The sequence below is a fragment of the Zootoca vivipara genome, chromosome 14, assembly GCF_965207765.1.
Source record: "Zootoca vivipara chromosome 14, rZooViv2.hap1.1, whole genome shotgun sequence".
In the NCBI taxonomy this organism is placed as follows: Eukaryota; Metazoa; Chordata; class Lepidosauria; order Squamata; family Lacertidae; genus Zootoca; species Zootoca vivipara.
In genome coordinates, this window is record NC_142597.1 from 41,067,485 (window position 1) to 41,087,751 (window position 20,267).

At 45.2% G+C, this 20,267-nt stretch overlaps 1 protein-coding gene across 25 annotated transcripts in view; it reads left to right on the plus strand.

Annotated features, from left to right (window-relative positions):
* Positions 1 to 20,267, plus strand: part of BCAS3 (BCAS3 microtubule associated cell migration factor) — a 454,932-nt gene that overhangs the window by 94,755 nt on the left and 339,910 nt on the right. For all 25 annotated transcript variants that reach the window (XM_088657501.1, XM_088657504.1, XM_088657510.1 and 22 more), the window contains one exon: positions 5,140 to 5,233. In XM_088657501.1, the coding sequence (XP_088513627.1) occupies positions 5,140 to 5,233 (94 nt within the window). The remainder of the gene's footprint in view (positions 1 to 5,139; positions 5,234 to 20,267) is intronic.

The following is a 20,267-nucleotide window of genomic DNA, read 5'->3' on the forward strand; positions in this document are numbered from 1 at the left end:
GCCCAAGTGCGGCTTCTCTGTACCGCAGAAGATCATCTTATTTACTTGCCTTTTCTGACGTCTACAAGGCTGGCTTGTTAAGAGAGAGAGTTCTGGATTTGGAGTATGTGTGTTGTTTTACAGCCTGGTATCTGAGCTTGAGGCAACTGTACAGAACCTGAAATGGTTATGGGGCTTTTTTGGAGCTTCTAGAAGCCACTTTGTTCTTAGAATTGTATTTGTTCAAATAATGTACAGTGAGGCCTAGAACAGGTGTGGAGAACCCTTGGTCGTCTAGATGTTGCCAAACTACAGCTCCCATCATCCCTAACCATTGTCCATGCTTCCTAGGGCTGATGGGAGTGGTAACTTCAGCAATATCTGGAGGGCCAAAGGTCCCTCATCCCTGGCTTGTGTGTCCATGCAATACGAATAACATTTGAAGGTCTCTGTTTGAGGACTGTCCTGTCCAAGTGCATTGGGTCTGATCAGGCCAGCGACCTAGATACGGATTATCTACTGCTACACAGTTACTTTGAATTTGAACTTGGCTTGGCCATGTTAACCAATAGCCAATGGCCCATCTATTCCAGCATCCTGTTCTCAAAGTGGCCAACCAGATGCCTATGAGAAACCTACAAGCAGGATTTGAGCAGAAGAGCAACTCTCCTCTCCTACAGTTTCTAGCAGCTGGTATTCAGAAGCAATGCTGCCTCTGACTATGGAAGGAGAGCTCAGCCATCATGGCTAGAAGCCATTGATAGCCTTATTCCCCCCCCCATGAATTTCTCCAATCATCTTTTAAACCCATCCGAGTTGGTGGGAGTCACTGCCTCCTACAGGGGCATGTTCCATAGCTGAACTGTGTGCTGTGTGAAGGTATGCTTTCTTTCATATTTCCTGAATCTTTGAGCATTTAGCTTCACTGGATGTTTCTCTGATATCGCCGTGCCCACTGCGTCTCCTTTTTTGGGGTTTGATGACCCTGTTTAATGGCCTTTCCTCTTCCCAAGCAAGTCTGTGACTGACCATTATGGACAGTTGCAAAAATCTGATGAAAAGTCAGGAACGTGTCTGGACTTCAAAGCCAAGGTGTCTAATATCTCTCCTGTGAAAACATAGGAGGGAACTCATCCCATCTGCTCATGACTAAACTCTTCCCAGCAAATCTGTGCCACTGATGACAGAATATGTATTTCCCCCCCTTTAAAAAGCCCCCGCTGCTGTCTATTAAATAAAGGAATTCTCCTCTCTAATTCAATCCAGGCCCCAAATATTGTCCTGTCTGTTAATGTTGGACTCAAACAAAAAGATACAATTATGCCAACAGTTCATGGAAGCTTGAAGATGCCATAGAACCTTAGAGCTGGAAGGGACCACAAGGGTCATTTGGTGAAACCCCTGGTGTCCTGACGTTTTCTCTCTTGATGCACTCTCAAATAGGTTCATGTCCAGAGCATAACAGGGATGTTCTAATAAATAATATCAATTGAATGGCATTTTTCATAGAGAAGGGGTCATGGGTTTTCGGAGGGGGGGAATGCATCCTTCAGCAGAAAACAGAAAAGGGATGGAATAGGGGTTGTAGGGTTGCCAAGCTCTAAACTGGCCCCTATTGGTTTGTTGTGATCAAGTTGCTGCTATACCTTGAAACATCTGTCTGTCTGTCTACCTGGGCCGGCTCTACTATTAGGCAGAATAAGACAATGGCCTCAGGTGGCAGTTGCTGAGGGGCAGCCATTTCCTCCAGCCATTTCTGTTGGTGGATGGAGCCACATAGTCTGTCCTAAGCTCCCTAAACTAGTCTGCTGCCCCAGCTGCAGCGGCATGTCACCAGTGTTGGAAGTAAAATTCAGCTGCCAGTCTCACTAGTCCCTGTGCAGGAAAGCGCGGAGAGGGTGCCATTTTGTTCTTTTGTATCAGGGAGCAAATGGCTTGGGCCAGCCTTACTACTTACTTTCCTCCTTTTGTGCAGCATCCCAAATGCAAACGCCATTCTACACTCAGAGGTCACGGTAGAATCACGACCCGGGGGTATGATTCCTCATCGTCAGGGGATGAGGGCGAGGACTCTGAAACAGAAGAGCCAAGGGCATGCAGGGCGAGTCCCAGATGTGCTGCTGTCAGATGAACCTGCAGGGCCAGCACGGATCCTAGATTGAGAATGTGACATTGCCTGGCTCTGACTCGGAGGCTCCACTGCAGAAGTACCAGTAAGACCAAGGCTCTTCTGCTCTGTCACAGCAGGAGATCAGCAGAGAGGGCTGGGCTTCTTTAAGTAGAATAGCATCTTGCAGCACAGGTGGGGCTAACAATCAGTCTGCACCTGCTCTTACTCCTACAGAAGGCCTCAGGTTTAGCTTTCTCCTTTTTTGATCAACTTCAGAGCTCTGTTTCCCAGGACACAACCTGGACTTTGCATCCAGCCTGAACCTTTCTTGTGTTTTGCCTGAGGCACCTTGCCCTGTTTTGCGCCACAGGTGTCTCTTACCTGGCTGCATTGCAGTACACAACAGTAACAAGGTATGTCATCTCTGGTTGAGTTTATCCCCCAAATGGCCATGGATGAGCTTTTATTCTGAAACATTTGCCTTAGAAAATGTTTCTGTGCTACTTATTCTTCCTTAGGGTTGGCACAGGCAGGTTGCATATTGCATGCTCATGTTTCTAGTGCTGTACAAGCGTTTGGAAGAGGGAAATGGCTGGGCACAGTGGTGCCAAGGGTTGGGTGGGCTTGGAGATGCTATCCTTGAGCAGGAACAGGCAGTGCAGGGCTGTCACTATCCAGCAGTAGCAACACCATATTGACTCCTAGCTTCTCTCCCTGCAACGTGGAGTCATGTGGACACACAATGTGCCCCTGTTGTGTGTTTCCCCCACTTCTCTCCAGCGTTATTGGTTTCATAACTACATGCCTAGGGAGAAAGGGTGGAGGAAACTGGTGCCGTGGTTCAGCCTTCAGTGGAAAATGTTTGGGTTGGTTGAAAGTGATTCCTTTTGCTAGAAAGGTCAAAGCCTGCAGCCCGCTAGATGTTGCTATACTCCATCTCCCATCAGCCCCAGCTAGCCAAGATGGCCAGTAGCCAAAGAAGATTGGACTTGTAACCCAGTAATGTTTACAGGGCTTCAAGTTCCCTGCACCTGATGTAGAACATGCCATTTTTTTCTGTCTTTACTTTCTGTGTAGAGTTTCTTCTGAACATGACAGTATAAAAACAGGTAACTTTGTCTTGTGGTACAAGAAGGGCAAGATATATAAGAGTTTCTCAAACCACATAATTAGGAAAAAAACCTGTTTGGGCAGGCATCCCCAAACTGCGGCCCTCCAGATGTTTTGGCCTACAACTCCCATGATCCCTAGCTAACAGGACCAGCGGTCGGGGAAGATGGAAATTGTAGTCCAAAACAATTGGGAGGGCTGAAGTTTGGGGATGCCTGGTATAGGGTATGGGGAAAATACAAACACTTGTTAGAAAGGAAAACGCTTATGTGGTTGTCACCAACAGAAGCCCTTGCAAGGAAATAAATTTATACACAGACAAATTGGAGTTCATATAGATACCTGCTAACAGTCACTGGGGAGGAATATAAATTGAAAGAGTATGGAGAGTATGGAGAGATAGGGACCCAGGTGGCGCTGTGGTTAAACCACTGAGCCTAGGGCTTGCTGATCAGAAGGTCAGCAGTTCGAATCCCTGTGACGGGGTGAGCTCTCGTTGCTTGGTCCCAGCTCCTGCCAACCTAGCAGTTCGAAAGCACATCAAAATGCAAGTAGATAAATAGGAACCACTACAGCGGGAAGGTAAACGGCATTTCCATGTGCTGCTCTGGTTTGCCAGAAGCGGCTTTGTCATTCTGGCCACATGACCTGGAAGCTATACGCCGGCTCCCTCGGCCAATAATGCGAGATGAGCGCGCAACCCCAGAGTCGGTCACGACTGGACCTAATGGTCAGGGGTCCCTTTACCTTTACCTTTACCTATGGAGAGATAAAGGATCAGGTAGCAGATTTGTTAAGTTACCATCAGTTGAATGCATCATTTAAGTTAGATTAAAAAAATGTGGATTTGCAGAACAAAGCTCGCAGCTTGAAAGAGAGTTACTGGTACTGTATTAAGCTCCAGGGTTAAAATATTATCTAAAATGTATAATTTATTACTTGAGTGGGACACAAAGGACAAAATGGTGAAATCATCGATAAGTTGGGCCAGAGACATGGGACAAAACATTGATTTTGCATTATGGGAACAACCGTGGAAATTAAATTTAATGTTTAAGGCATGCTACGCACTAAGGGGAAAACTCATGAAGATGATGCACAGGTGGTATTTGATGCCAAACAAACTAGCAAAACTGTCAAAATCAACAAAGGGTAACTGTTGGAAATGTAAGACGGCAGAGGGATCCTTTTACATGTGGTGGTTTAAAAACTATTGGGAAATGATCTATAATGAACTTTTTAAAATGTCTTAAAAATCATTTCCTAAAAATCCAGAAGCATTTTTGTTGGGTTTAATAACAACAGAAGTTACCAAAAAAGAGAAATTTGTTCCTCTATGCAACAACAGCCGCCTGTGTGTTGTTAGCGCAAAAATGGAAAACAGATAAAGTACCAACAAAAGAAGAATGGCATATCAAATCTTAGAATATGCAGAGTTAGAGGGGATGACCATTAGAATAAGAAATCAAAATTATAAAAGATATAAGGAGGACTGGATATTTTTTATTGAGTGTAAGAAAAGGTATTATAAGCAGATGATCAACCTAGCAGAATGGTAAGATTCTCTTAACTAGAGTTAAAATAAGGAGTTGCGATAGACAGAGTGAACCAAGAAAACACGAGCAAAGGAGGAGAGAAAAGGAACCAATGAAGGAGAGGATGGGAAGTCAGACAAGGAATGTGTCTTGTTTTTCTGTTATTTCTAAATTTCTATTGTTTTATTTCAGAGATTCTTTTCTTCTCATATTATTTTTGTTTATACCTTGCCTGTATTGAAATATATCAGAAATGCAAATAAATGCACACACACACACACACACACACACACACACACACACACACACACACACGTAACTTTGCCATAACCCTTGGACTGTGATTGTAAAGAGGATAAAATACAGGTACGTCACTCTTCTTCTGTTCTTTCCGTTACTTCACAGGTGCTGGTAAGCGAGGACTCGGACAGCGATGGCATTGTGGCTCACTTCCCGGCACATGAGAAGCCCATCTGCTGCATGTCTTTCAACCCTAGTGGTAAGTGACTTGTTTGCTCTTCGTCTCATCGTATTCTGCTTGCTACAGACACGGGGGTGAGGGTGTAGCCTTCTGTTATTGTGGTTCTCGATGCAGTCTTGCTGGAAATCCCAGTCCAAGAAAGTCGGGTGCTATTTCCATTTTTCAGTAGCCAAAGACATGGGCATGGCGTGGGGTTGCAGACATAATCCTTGATGAGGGATGCAGCTCAGGCATACAGCTCCTGCTTTGCATGCTGAAGACCCTAGGCTCAGTTGCTGGAACCTCCAGGCAGGGCTGGGAATAGCCCCTGTCTAAAACTGCCAGTCAGCGAGGGCAACATTGAGCTAGATCAGGCATGGGCAAACTCGTCCCTCCAGATGTTTTGAGACTACAATTCCCATCATCCCTGACCACTGGTCCTGTTAGCTAGGGATGATGGGAGTTGTAGTCCCAAAACATCTGGAGGGCCAAGTTTGCCTAGGCCTGAGCTAGATGAACCCATTGCATATGGCAGCTCCCTATGTTCATGGGTAAGGGATGGGGGAACCAGCAGCCCTCCAGATGTTACTGACTCCAGCTCCCATGGGCCCTGATTGGCTGGGATTGATAGAAGCTGGAATCCTACAGCATATGGAGTGCCACAGGTTCCCCGTATCTGCCACTGGAGAAGGAAGACACGACTTTGTAGCCCGCTGTCCATCTTCTTACCATGCTGAGATATTGGAAGCATTATATCTGCACTGGGTCAAGAAATTACATCCAATATCTGTAGGAAATGGGCATTAATGTATCTGAAAAGTTAGGTTAATAAAAGGTTTCCTCATCCGTTATATTTCCAGTTGGAACAGACTTCACACGCACAGAGATTTTTTAAAATTTTTATTTCTTGAGGTTTGTGCAAATATTCTCATAGATTTGACACCACTTATCCTTTTGCACTTAATGCTTAACCTGGAGATGTAACTTGAACTTCTTTCTAAGTCTTAGTGCCCCCCTCCCCGGTGATGGGTGGGGAGAGAAGTGATCTGAAAATGATATTTAAAGCCTCAAAGAAAGCACCTTTGCCCTTCTCCTTCCTACTTTCAGCTGAATAAGGCTTGTGGGCAGGTAGAATGCATCCTGTCCGTGTAATCTCGTCCAGCCGACAGCATAACTTGTTTATTATCCTTCCTACGACAAGAGTAATAACTTTTTGATTGACTGCATGGCGGTCAGTGAAACAGGGTCCGTGGAAGATCAAGAGCTTCCGCTTGCCTAAATTAATGAGTTTTAAAGTGAATTAAAATGCCTTGAAGAGGTTTGGGATGAAATCGCATTTCAGAGAACAAAAACGGAATGGATGTCCTCTCTTTCCCCTGCTTACAGTGGCTAGTTGGACTTACGCTTGACAGCCCATCTGTTATGTCACAACTCCTTAATAACTGTGTGTGGCTCAGAGTTCTGTTGCTCTTACTGCTTGTGACAGGAGATAGTGATGGGGAAAGGGGAAGCTGTGTTTTAATCATAGCATTTGTAGATCTTGCCATGTATTTCTGTGTAGGGCTTCTGCACTCGTGTGCCCCATTTCCAGCACCTGCCTCTGACTGCCACAGTTTTCGAACTGGGATGTAGACTTGCGAAGGAGGTATAAACCGACTTTGCAAAATAAGTTAAAAATCAACACGCTCCCATTTGTTAGCATGTTTGTTTGTCAACACTTTCATTCATTCATTCATTCATTCATTCATTCATTCATTCATTCAAAGCATTTTTATCCTGCTCTTCAGTTGATAAAGGCTCCCCTTACATATATCAGTGATGAGACCTTCCCTGCCCTCAGGCTTGCAATCTAAAACATTGTTGTTGGCACCCATCTGTCTCAAGAGACAATGGAGCGCACCTTCAGGGGTGAAGTCAAACCACTGGAGAATCGCAGCGCCTGGTGTGGCTGCAGAGACTGGTAACTCATAACTTCTGCCTCCAGCATTGTTTTTGCTGTGTTGCAAAACTTTTAGAAAACAGATGATCAACAATTTATTTTTCTCTACCCTTTCCTGCAAGAGCTCACATCACACACAGGTAGACCCCATTTAATTAATTCATTGGGGTGATTTTGGGCCCGCCCTTCCACTCCAATTCTAGAGTACAAGTTGGTTTACAAAAAAGTAATCACTACAAAATAATTCACCACTTTTTTTAAAAAAAAATTACACTTGGCTATCCAGATGCTGTTGGACTCCAACTCCCATTATTCCTGACCATTGGCTGTGCTGGCTAGGGCTGATGGGAATTGGGAGTCCAGCAACATCTGGAGAACATAATTCGGAGAGCTGCAGGTCTTCCATCCTTGCAATTTACAAATACATTAGAGCAATAATGCCGGTGTCCTTAGAATGACCCTGTGAGGTAAGCAAGGCTGAAAGAGCTCCTGGTCCAAGGTCATCCGGGGAGTTTCAGCAGCAATTCAAATGCAGCAGCAATTCCAACCCATGCTGGTCCAGATCCTGCCACCCGCTGACTCTTACTTTGCCAGAGGCCACCCAGTGAGTCTAAAGGTGCGTTTGCTCCCTGGTATGTGAGATCCACAGCCAAACACCACAGGATTTTTTTCCCTATTAAAAGTTTCATTAGGCGGAATTAAGACTTGAATCATCTCCCTTATTTAAAGAGGTCCAAACAGTTTACAAACATCACGGATGCTTACAGTGACCCTGATAAAAACACATCTGACCTGTAAATGTAAATCCACAAGTTCTCCTCGACCAAAGGCGCCTCGGACTACAGTTTGGGAGGTCGTCACAGACGGGAGGAACCTACACCATAGGAGGCTGGTTGATTAAGATGTTTATGAATTGGCCTCCAAGCTCTTAATGTTGTACATGACGCTGTGCCAGGAATTCTAAGTGTGTGTAATCTTGATAACAAGAGGAGGAGGGGAAAGGATTAAATTGTTATCCAGTAGAATCAATTGCTCCATCTTAGGCCAGGCTAGACTAAACGGGCGATTTGTCTAGCCTCCGGTCTCCGGGCAAGTGACTCCTGTATTATTGAGCGTACATTATTAAAAGACATCTTGTAATTTAGGTTGGAATTGAGCAAGCTGCTGAGCTAATAACGGCAAAGGTTATTGAAGTAATTGTGTCTGTCCTGTCTGTTTCCACCACAAACAGTTTAATAGGACATTGGTTTTATGTGGTCTGCTGTTTTGGAATTTTCCTACAGTTCCACAAGTTCCTGAGTAAGTGAAGGGCTTTCCTAAGGTGGCATCATTTAGGACCTGCTGCAAAGGCTAGAGCTCATCACCTAATCCAAGGGTGGGGAACATCTTGTGGCCCTGTCTTGCTGCCTCTACGGGGACAATGCAGTTGGCCTACCAGGCAGTTGTTTTCAAGTTTTATTGAGATTACATATATCAAGCAACCTTGATCATTCTAATGCTGTACATATGCCATGGAGTAGCACCGGCAGCTAGATGTCCCCCAAATGGTGAATAATATTTGACACCTACAGCACAGACTGCCACGTTGCACTTGGAATATTCCAACCGAAGAGCACAGGATGGCGACGGCTGTCTTGGCTACTGATGTTGCAGCAGTGACGTAGCATCGGTTGCCTGTGCCCAGCCCAGGCGGGCACATGTGCCAGGCCTCCAGCCCAGCCCAGCTCTCGCCACTGATGCCACTGGAGTGACCCCACTCCCACTGAAGCAAACTGGGGCCACAGCCAGCCAACATGGCCCTTGGAGGCCGGAGAGGAGCACTGGACTAGGCCACATTGGGGCACCTGGTTCGCACCTCCTCAGAAATTGTGTGCCCAGGGCCGTGGCCTCCCTGGTACCCCCCCCCCACGCTACACCCCTGTATCACACTGACTCTCAGCGTTGCACAGAGAGAGAGCTTAGCCGTATGTGGGGAGCCTCTGGCCCTCAGCTGCCATCATCCTTGGCCATTGGCCATGCTGATGAGAGTTGGAGTTCAGCAGCATCCGGAGGGGCCAAACCTTACTGCTGCTTCCAGGGAGTTGGGGTCATTGGACAGAGAATGGAGAACTGGCTTCCCAGAGGAAATGTCATAGGTTCCAGCAACACACATCATCACTGCTGTGTATTGCGGCATTTCAAAGTTTGTTTCTATGCAGGAAATCGTAGCATGTGATACGGCCCTGACTCATGAAACCCATGCAATAGAGATTATCACCCCCTCCATGTTGTTTTCTTCATGACCTGTTTTTTTTAAAAAAAGTCTTTGCTGTCCCGATTCCTTGGCTTATGTAGGGTTTATATTGCCCTGAGTAGCATTTATGAACAGACCGCTTCGAAGCCTGTTTATATAATGCCATTAGCACTTAACTGTTAGCAATTATACAGGCCCTGCAAAGCTATTTTCATAGGCTGTATAATAGGGCTCTTAAAAGCAGCGGCGCTACTTGTTAAAAAGGTATTCTAGTGAATTTTGGAGAAGTCCATAAAACATCGATATAAGGAGAACTTTTCATGCCTGATAATGCAGAGAGATGGAGTGGAAAGGAAGGGCGTTGGGGGGGGGCATGAGCTGCCAAGTCTAACCTCTTCTCTAGACTAAGTGGCTTTAGGTAAACTGCTGTCCCCTTAAGTACAATCTGGGGATAATTAGCACTGGCCTACTTTAAAGGTTTGTTGTGAGGACTGCTGAGCAGTGCATAGAACACCCTCCGATGCCCTAAGTATTATGGGGTATGCTTAAAAGGCTCCTCTTCGTATAGCGTGATATATATATATATATTATCATGCATATATATATATTACCAACAGCCTCCCCACCTTACGTTGTTATATTTGCTATGAGAATGGCTATGCCTATTCCTTGTCCTTACTTTGCTCTGTGAAATGTTGGAGAGTACAGTTAGTGCTCACTACTGATGCCTGCTCTGGGGTCATCTTTGAAAAGGTGGCTGGGCCCAGGAATTGTCATTTTTAACTCCCCACGATGCCCTGGGGTGACGCCATGTCTAGGGCACTGTGCAAAGTTAAAATAGTCATAATAATAACAATATTAACAATAACAATTCTTTATCTGCTGCCCACCTGACTGGGTTGCCCCAGCCACTCTGGGCGGCTTCCCACAGTAGAACATCACACGTTACAAACTTCCCTATGCAGGGCTACATAGTGGTTCCCACACAAAGACTCTCAGGGCTGCATAGTTAGGTAAATCAGTTCAGGTCGGCTATAGGACACTTTGCTAAAGGCTTCCTCAAACATGAGCTAGTTTAGCCCTTCTGGAAACAAGAGGACAAGATTGAGGGATCTATCTATCTATCATCTATCTATCTATCTATCTATCTATCTATCTATCTATCTATTTTAAATGCTGTAAACGGGACACATACAGCATACCAGTGAGGTTTTTTTTTGGGGGGGGGGACACACAAGGCTTCCTTGGCTGCTCAGTATGCAATGTGCTGTGTATGGGATCTATTCATAGAAGCTGAAATTAAAGGACGCCGTTAAAATGCTGTTGTGAACCAGCCAGTCCGACAGCTGCATTGAGTTTGTTTTTCAATTTCCCACTGCCTTTCTTGTTTATTAGCTGTGACTCTGAGGTCAGAATTAAAACAAACATTTTAATGGCAGCATTTACAACGTTGGCAGTGGGCACCCCCTGGCTCGGCGCTGTGATCTGGAGTGGTGGTGGTGAGCCGTATGGGTGGCGCATGACATGCCCCTCCAGACTTTAAACATTGTCGCAACTGGAGAAACCTCCCCCACTTCTCCCTCTCAACCCCCCCCCCCCTGCTGCACGTTGCCAGTAAATCACATATCTGATAAGAATCGCACAATCTGGACTTTTCAGTCCAGAGGAACTGGCTATGCTTAAATTTTGTTTCAGGGGGCCCCAGGAGGGGAAAAATAAATGTATATGTACACATTTTTTTCCTCCCAACCCTGCACATTCCCGTGGTTTGCTTTGACAGATAATCTAAGATTCACAAGCTTTGTAAGACGATTGCAACTGAAGTTGAATGGAAGGTGCTTGAGGGTTCAGGTAGATGTTCTCCTGTGCTGTCATGCTACATAAGAAGATCCTTCTGGATCAGATCAAAGATCCATTTAGTCCAGCATCCTATGCTCCCAGATGCCTCTGGGAAGCCCCCAAAGAGCATGTGAGGGCAATAGCATATACAGTGGTACCTCTACTTACGAATTTAATGCATTCTGAACACACATTTGTAAGTCGAATCCCATAGGAATGCATTGGGAGAAAAAATCCGTAAGTCGAAGCAACCCTATCTAAAAATCATAAGTAGAAAAAATCCTATCTAAACCGCATCCAAGATGGCGGACGGAGCTCCATTCGTAAGTAGAAAAATTTGTAAGTAGAGTTATTTGTAAGTAGAGGTACCACTGTAGCATTATATATGCAGTAGCATATAGTCATTATAACTAGGAGCTACTGATAGCATCAACCTCCATTAATTGCATGCCTCCATTGGGAAAGTGAAGTGTATGCTCTCTCTCTCTTCTCTTCTTCACTCTCTGGTGTGGGGCTGGTGGCTAATCCTGGGGAGAGAGGAGACCAGAGGGGGTGGTATTCAGAAATCAAAATGTGTCCAGGGCCCCCAAAAGCTTTCTTACCCTTTAGCCAAGAACTAATGCAAAATATGTGTGTGTGTAACAGAATCTCTTAGCCAGGATTGATCCGATGTGGCAAATAAGGTGTTGAGTCCTGGAAAGGGATGTAGGTTTGCTAACAAGTGGAACGCAGCCACTTCATTTTCTGGCAGCCAAGCCCATGGCATGGTCTTGCAAGCGGAGTGTTAAGATGACAGGTCGGTGTCCAAAGTAAATCTTCCACCCCGAGTCAACTTTGGAACAGCCCAGATTTTCTGGCACAGCGCACTACTTCCACTGAGTCACCAGAAGGCCAGTCTTTTTATCTGCCGTAACCAAAATGCGACCGACTGAGCCACGTTCTTTCCACAAGCTGGCAGCACTTGAGAAGCCCACCTGTAACATGCGCCCAGCTGTGGCCGTCAGCACAAACACAAATCTAAGGATGTGCAAACCTTTGTCCCTTCCTATCTGCAAACGCTTCAGCTTTCCCACGTGATGGCACCGTACATAGCTTACACTCAGCAGGACTTCCCCCAGCTGTCTTGTTGGTTACCTGTTTGCAAGTAAGGCAAGTGACCAGGCAGGGTGGTTTTTGCAATCTGGAAGGGAGTTGCTTTTTACTTCAGATGGTGATCATGCTGCACTGACTTACAGAGTAGGTAAATAGACTGGTAACACATATTTTTTTCCTAGGCTAACTGTTAAGGTCAATGTATTGACTGCTGTTTTGGCAGGCAGCCTCGCTGTCCTCTTGCATCATCAGGCGACAGCCATCCCTGCAGTGAGATCAGTGCTCCAGCTCTGGCATGTGCTGTAGTTCCCTGTCATGGAGAGAGCATAGCTCAGTAGCTGAAAGGGATGCCGGAGCATTCCACCAGAAATGGAAACATTAGCAGAAATCGTCACAATTCACATGTTTCTCTGAGATGAGGCATGGAAATCCTGCAAGTGAATGCCCACAGTATATGCTAGCATGGTTCTGATTCCACAGGAACATTTATGGACTGGCTGGATGCAAAGGAGAGGTGGGAGGCACCATCTAGGGAACCCCCAAGGAAACTTAAGGACTAGTGTGAATGCAGTCAGCATCTACCCCAGAACAAATTTTGACGGTATAATGGAGAGTTTTCTTGCAATTTTTTGGCACGTCTGCTGTAGAAGTAGCTGTTGTAGTAGAATGATTATTACTTCCAGTGGCAGAAGCAATATTTCAGCTTTCAATTTTTAATGCCGAAGCTTAACCCAGAGCTATAAATGTTACGATTTGAGTTAAACATGAGTGCAGTGGTAGATAAACATACATTCTATGTTGCCACTAGCACTGCTCTCGTGGTTTCCCTCGCTTAGCAGCTTCACAATGAATTAAATCTCGTACTGACTATTCTCCAGGTTCAGTTTTCCAGGTAGAGGTTAGCAATTCTGAAGGTGCAGAAACATTTCCCACACTTCTTATTTGCACTGATCATTCAGACAATCACCTCCCCACCTCATTTCCTTTGGCTGCCGTTGCTTCCTCACTGCAGAAATAACCATACAGGTTATGATTCCCAACCAGGGATCACACAGCAAATGGAATGATGTCACGATGCAGCCTAGAATCTGGAAGGGACCCTAAGGGTCGATGGCGAACCATATGGAGATTACATCATGATGTCACCATGGGAAATGAAGAACCAAATGCTTCTGGCAAGGAGCATTGGGAAATCACCAAGATGGGGCAGGTATCTTTCAGAGCAGCTGAAAAACTTTGCGAAAAACTGAGTCAGTTGGGCCCCAACATGAAGCTGCATATTTAACTCAGCACTTTTGCCTTCTTGTCTGAGATATAGGCACTGATGGGCAGATAATGGCAATGAGCAAGCAACTGAAATAGGAGCAAGTGTGGGGATGTCATTATTGGGGGCAGAGGCAGGGAGGTGGCCAAGAGTTCTGTGTGAATGGGAAGAAGGAAGAAGATTCCATGGCCTGACTAGGAAGTTAGGATGTCATTCCAACTGTGTACTGACCGCATGAATGAATAAAGGCTGAAAGCCAAGTCCTTAATATGGAGACAGAGGGAGAGGAAGGGAGACAGGAAATACCACAGGCTGAGTAAGGATCAACGCTAATGGGAAAGATACTATTTTATTTATTTATTACTGTATTACAATTATTTATATCCCGCCTTTCAGGATACAACTAAACGTTAAGCTACAATAACACACACACACACACACACACAATCAGCAAAGTCAACTTATTAAAAGGTACCAGGGTACTTTGGGGTAGTTGGTAGCAGATGGTTCCTGTGGAGGCTGGGTACCCACCCAACTGGCACCATGGAAGATAAGACTACCAGTGGCTACTAGCCACAATGATTCTGCTCTGCCTCCACAGTCAAAGACTGAAATGCTTCTGAATACCAGTTTCTGGAAACCACAGCGGTGGGGGGACAGTTCCCCACATGCATCTACTTGGCCACTTTGAGAACAGGGTGCTGGACTAGATAGACCATTGGCTGGATCCAGCAGGCTCTTCTTACGTTCTTACATGCTGCTTCATCTTGACTAATATCTTTCCCACAAGGCAGCTGGTGGCATAACAGCCTCGTTGCAGGAGAGGAGAGAGTCCCTCTGAAGCAGGCTTTATCTTAGAACTTTAAGCTGCAAAGACGGATAGAGGAATGGCGATGGGCATTGTGTTGGTCCATCATTAGGCACACAAGTGATGCCTCTCAACCCAGCCTTTGACAAACCTGCAAGCAGGATGCGAGCACATGAGCACTTTCCCCCTGCTATGGTTTCCAGCAAATGATACTCAGAAGCATTAGTGCCTCTGACTATGGAGGCAGAGCATAGTTATTTTGGCTAGTAGCTTTCAATAATTCTCTCCTCCATGAATTTGTCTAATCCTTTGTTAAAGCCATCTAGGTTAGTGACCATGACTGCCTTTTACCTCTAGACTTCTAGATTTCCTTTGCGCCAGAGACATGTCCAGCACCTGAGACATTAAAATGCACTTGGAAGATCTGGTTCACTTTCAAAAGCCTAGTGTCCAGTAAATACGTGTTTTTCCGTTGTAATGTAGTAAATAATTGATCTTCCCTTCCACAGGCGTCACTCCTGCAGGCCCAGAGCTGTGAAAGGCAACACGTCTAATTTTTAAGCAGCAGCCCCCTCTTTGGCTCAGAGAGAGCTTTTCCACCCATTAATAACAGGGAAAATTAATGTTAGGCCTGCAGTAAAACAGATTAAACTGTGTACCCCTGTGGATGCCTGACTGCACCTCTAACAGAGCTGAAATTCCTCTGGTTAGTTAAATGTGGTATATTGAAATACGATGGTGGTCTTGGGTTAATAGTTAAAGAAGTTTAAATTGGAATTTTCTCCGCAGAAGTGTTTCCCCATTTATCAAAGTAAGTGGGGTTGGGGGGGGGTTGTTAGATCGTTGGGAAGCCTCAGTAACACCTCACAGATTCAGCCAGTTCTCTTCTTGGGGTGACTTATCAAATTCATTTTTATGTATTTGGGGTCACAAAGTTGGCAGCAAAATGGCTATTTGTGAAAAATAAAGACTAGCATGGTTCAGGCTTGTTTGAACCATGGTTTCAGGATAGGTCGGTTTTTGCCCAAAATGTATCAGGTTTGCAGTATCGAAACCCCATTGCAAATTAGTCCTGCTTCTTATTTCCACATGGACTTCACAGTTGGAGCAAAGCCCCATGGTCTCCAGAGGGTTTGTGTGCATGTGCATATATGAATATAGGGAGCTCTCTTGGTCCATCATGCTCAGTATTTTCTACACAGACTGGCAGCAACTCCCCGTTTAAACACACGTTGTGTAAAAAACGGTCCTCTCTCAAAGTAGCCCCTCCCTGTTTGGATTCACTGTTTTTGACATACATCAGGCATGGCCAAACTTGGCCCTCCAGATGTTTTTGGAACTACAATTCCCATCATCCCTGACCACTGTTCCAGTTAGCTAGGGATGATGGGAGTTGTGGTCCCAGAACATCTGGAGGGTCAAGTTTGGCCATGCCTGACATACATCCTTTGAGGAGGGTAATTCTGCACCAGGAGTGATTTGAATGACCCAGGCAGACCTTATAGCAAAGATGTGGCAAAATACTGCTAATTGGAAGAGGAGCAAGGCCAGAGCAATAAATCATGCAGACATAAGTTGTACTTAGAGTAAACCCATTGGAATAAAGTACCTGTTAGTCCTGCCCATTACTTTTAGTAGGTCTAACATGTATGGCTAACATGGAATACAATCCAGCTACTTTAAGGTCACCTATATAAAGATTCAGCTGGGTTGATGACAGAATCATGAGATTGATACATTTGAACCTTACAGAGGTTAAGGTTAAAATAGGTTGTATGTACCATTGGTTCTACTTAGAGTAGACCCAGTTGAAATGAAGCAATTGGCCTTAGAGGCGCAAGAAAGATTGTGTTTTCTTTCCAAGATGGCAACACTCAAAGGAAACTTAAAAAAAAAAAAACTCTTGGAAGCTCAACCAGTGTCAAAACTATGTGCATCTAACTGGGTTTCATCAACAGCACAGCAATTAGAGAGGTGTTATAAATAGGGATGTATCCAAGAAATCTGAGCTGTGCTGGTTTCCTATATATATGTTTTTTACTTCTCTCTCTCTCTCTGTCTCTTCCTCTTCTTTAACTGCAAGTACCCAGCTGAGATTCCCTACCCTTTAATTTTGTCTTCTTGGGCTAACCAACTGACGCCTAGTTGAAAAGACTTATGTTGCTACACGGCCGCAGAAGCCGTCGGTTATCCCGTCGCCATCCCCGCTCGGGTCCTGGAGCCTTTTTCTGCATCTCATCAGCAAACTTTCAATCCCACCCTTTAGGCCAACCTCATCTATCAAGGGGGCAACGAGGAGAGGAAGCTCCCAAGTAAACACACAGCAGTGCCTAAACTCCTAATCACTCACGGCTTCCGCTTCCAGGCCCTATAATTAGAAGTTCTTCTTCTTCCTTGTATTCCCAGTTGACGCAAATTCTTTTTGTGGCTTGGCACCTCGCTTCAGGGCGTGGGTTTTAGTTTATGGCCAGCCCGGAGTCTGGTTTAGTCTTCTGATACTGCAGAAATAGCTCTTAAGCCACAATCTACATCTGTGCCCCCTTCTCCAACTCCCCCCCTTTGTGTATATCCCTTCTGCATTTCTCCTCCCCCATCCCCAGCCAGCCTTTATTTTCTTTATGTAAATGCACCTTATTTCATCCATCACCAGATAGCATGCGTTGCAAATAGGAAGCTGTAAATTGAAACAAATGGAAGTGTTCACTGTAACGAACTTTGGTTGTTGCTGCTGTGGAAGTGTGTGAGGTCTTTGTATCTTTTGCTTGCATAGAAGGATAGTTAATTCCTCCTGAATGGGATTTTTCCATCTTCTCTGTGGATTTGAGAGGGAGGAGGGAAACCATCGTTAATTGAACTTCACTTGCAACCCCCCCCCTTTACAAATGGCTTTGAAATGTCCGCATGGCAATATCTGCTCGGCTCATAAATTCTTGCCAAGTTATTACACGTACACAAGAATTTGAACTCATTTCAGATGTTATCTGCTAAATGAGACAAATGTCAGTTTAAAAAAAGAAGCAGGAAGGCCTGGAAATTTTTTGATTATGATTATTCTCCTCCCCCACTGGTGATCATTCCCTCCAAAAATACGTTGTTTCAGATGGAGGCATGGTGGAAGTGTGTGTTGTGAATACAGGTATAGTATTGTTATGAGTTGTGGGTGCCAGATTTCTAATCCCTATAATCCTAAAGGTAAAGGTAAAGGGACCCCTGACCATTAGGTCCAGTCGTGACCGACTCTGGGGTTGCGGCGCTCATCTCACTCTATTGGCCGACAGCTTCCAGGTCATGTGGCCAGCATGACTAAGCCGCTTCTGGCAAACCAGAGCAGCACATGGAAACACAGTTTACCTTCCTGCTGTAGCAGTACCTAGTATTTATCTACTTGCACTTTGACGTGCTTTCGAACTGCTAGGTTGGCAGGAGCTGGGACCGAGCAACGGGAGCGCACCCCGTTGGGGGGATTCGAACTGCCGACCTTCTGATCGGCAAGCCCTAGGCTCTGTGGTTTAACCCACAGTGCCACCCGCATCCCCCCTATAATCCTAGCAAGTGTTAAAATATAAACCAGGCTAGCTTCCTCATGAGGTGATCACCTGGGTGAAGGGCCATTAAGAAAACAAAAGAAAGGTGATGGGCCAATTAAGAGAGCAAAAGAGAGGGGCTCTGTGGCAGATGGCAGATGTGTGGGGGCCCTCCTCCACCTTGCAGATAGTGAGAAAGACAAAAGCCAGAGTTTAGAGTTGAACAGTGTGTGTGTGTGATGTCACCGAGAAGAAAGGCAGCAAGCTGATAATGTCTGAAAGGCAGAGCCTGACTTTGGGTGTCTGTTTGAATCTAGGCCTGTGGCTATAGGAGAAGCGAGATCATCTTGGGGTGTTGACACTGTAAACCTCTCCATCATAGGCTCAGGTTGTATATATGTGTAAATAAACTATAAATCGTAATGACACCATAGTTCCCACTGTGCCTTACTGTTCAAAAGGAGCCCTCGGTAAGGTCATGGAAACCCTATAATCTCACCCCTTGGAGATTGGGGTGGCATGCAACAGTATCCTTCAAACATAGCACTGGGTTAAGAGAAGACTGGGAGTTGGGTAAAAGGATAATGAGAGCTATATTCACATAGGTCATAACTAAACTCCCACAAGAGGTAGTGAGGCCATCAGTTTGGATAGTTTTCAAAGAGGATTGCAAAATTCATGGAGGACGACGTTGTCAGTGGTTACTAGCCATGATGCCTATGTTCTACCTTCACAGTTGGAGGCAGTATGCCTCTGAATACAGTGGCCCCTCGACTTAATAATTTAATCCGTTCCGAATGCACATTCGTAGGTCGAAAAATTTGTAAGTCAAAAAAAGCGGTTTCCCATAGGAATGCATTGGAAACGGGAAAAATTCGTAAGTCGAGTAAACCACATCTAAAATTCGTAAGTCGATAAAACCCCGTCTAAACCGCAACGGTTTTCCTTTCGGATGTCGAAAAAAACATAAGTGTGCGGCCATCTTTTTTTCATTCGTAACTCGAAATTTCGTAAGTCAAATACTTCGTAAGTCGAGGGACCACTGTACTATTTTCTGGGTATTGTACACGGGAAGAGTACTGTTGCACCATCCTGCCTGCAGGCTTCCCAGATGAGGCGTGAAGTTGGCCACTGCAAGAACATGGGCCTTTGGCTTTTGACCTTTTTGGCTTTCCGCTAGAGCTTTTCTTACATTTCTTTTCTATCTTAGGATACCACATCTCTTTGACTGATGTTCTGCCAAGTCCCTACTGCCAGAGCTTCAAGAACATAGGAGTGGGAAACTTCTTTACACTGTGTCAGACCATTGTTTCATCTAGCTCAGAATTAGCCATCATAATGGGCAGCTGCAATTCTCCAGGGATTCAGGCAGGGTATATTCTAAGATCTGGTACTCAGGCCAGGGGTAGACCAAGCCCAGACTAGATCAACATGATGTGAAACATGATGTCAAAAATGGCAACAGTGCACCTGACCTGGCAGCTCCCTTCCTTCTAGTACCAGGGGAGCCAATACAGTGGTACCTCGACTTATGAATGCCTCAACTTATAAAGGTTTCGACTTACGAAGTCCGCTAACCCAGAAGTATTTTTGCCGCGCGTGTGTTCTGCGCATGTGCAAAATGGGCGCTTCGACTTACGAAGAGCACCGCAGAATGGATCGTCTTCATACGTCGAGGTACCACTGTACATATGGTGACTACCAGATATTGTTGACCTCCCAACCCTCCCCACAATGGGTACAACTAACTGCAGTCTATTTCTCTGGGTCTCCTTTGAAAATGGCTTAGTTGGATAGCAGCCAAATAGTTTGCCCGACCCTAAAGACTGCCCATTATTTGAAAGCTAAATCCACATTGTTAGGTTCTACGTTCCTCTGCCTGTGTATATTAAGAACTTCAAAAGAGGCATTCAGGAATTGCACAAAGTACTTCTGCTGTTTGGGAGCCAAAGTGAGAAACTTCAGTGTTGAGCCACAAAAGCTGGAAACTAAAAGTCCTCAGTGAGAAGTAATGAGAGATGGAAAATAGCACATAAAAAGAGAAATATATACACACATGTGTGCGAAAGGAGGTAAAGGTTCCAAAACCTCAGCAATTTATTATTTTGACTAACAATATGGAATTAAGCGCTCTCTCTCTCTCTCTCTCTCTCTCTCTCTCTCTCTCTCACACACACACACACGGTTAAAGATGCTAATCATCTTCTAAGAATGTACTTGTGCGCACTGCAAATTCTTGAAGCAAGGCGAGAGCCGTAGATCAAATGCGGCAAGGATTTACAAGAAATATCTCTCTTCACCTCCTTGAATCAACAGCTCTTGTGGTGGAGAGCTGCAATCCTGCAGGTGGCTGAGTCTGCGTCAACCTGACTGA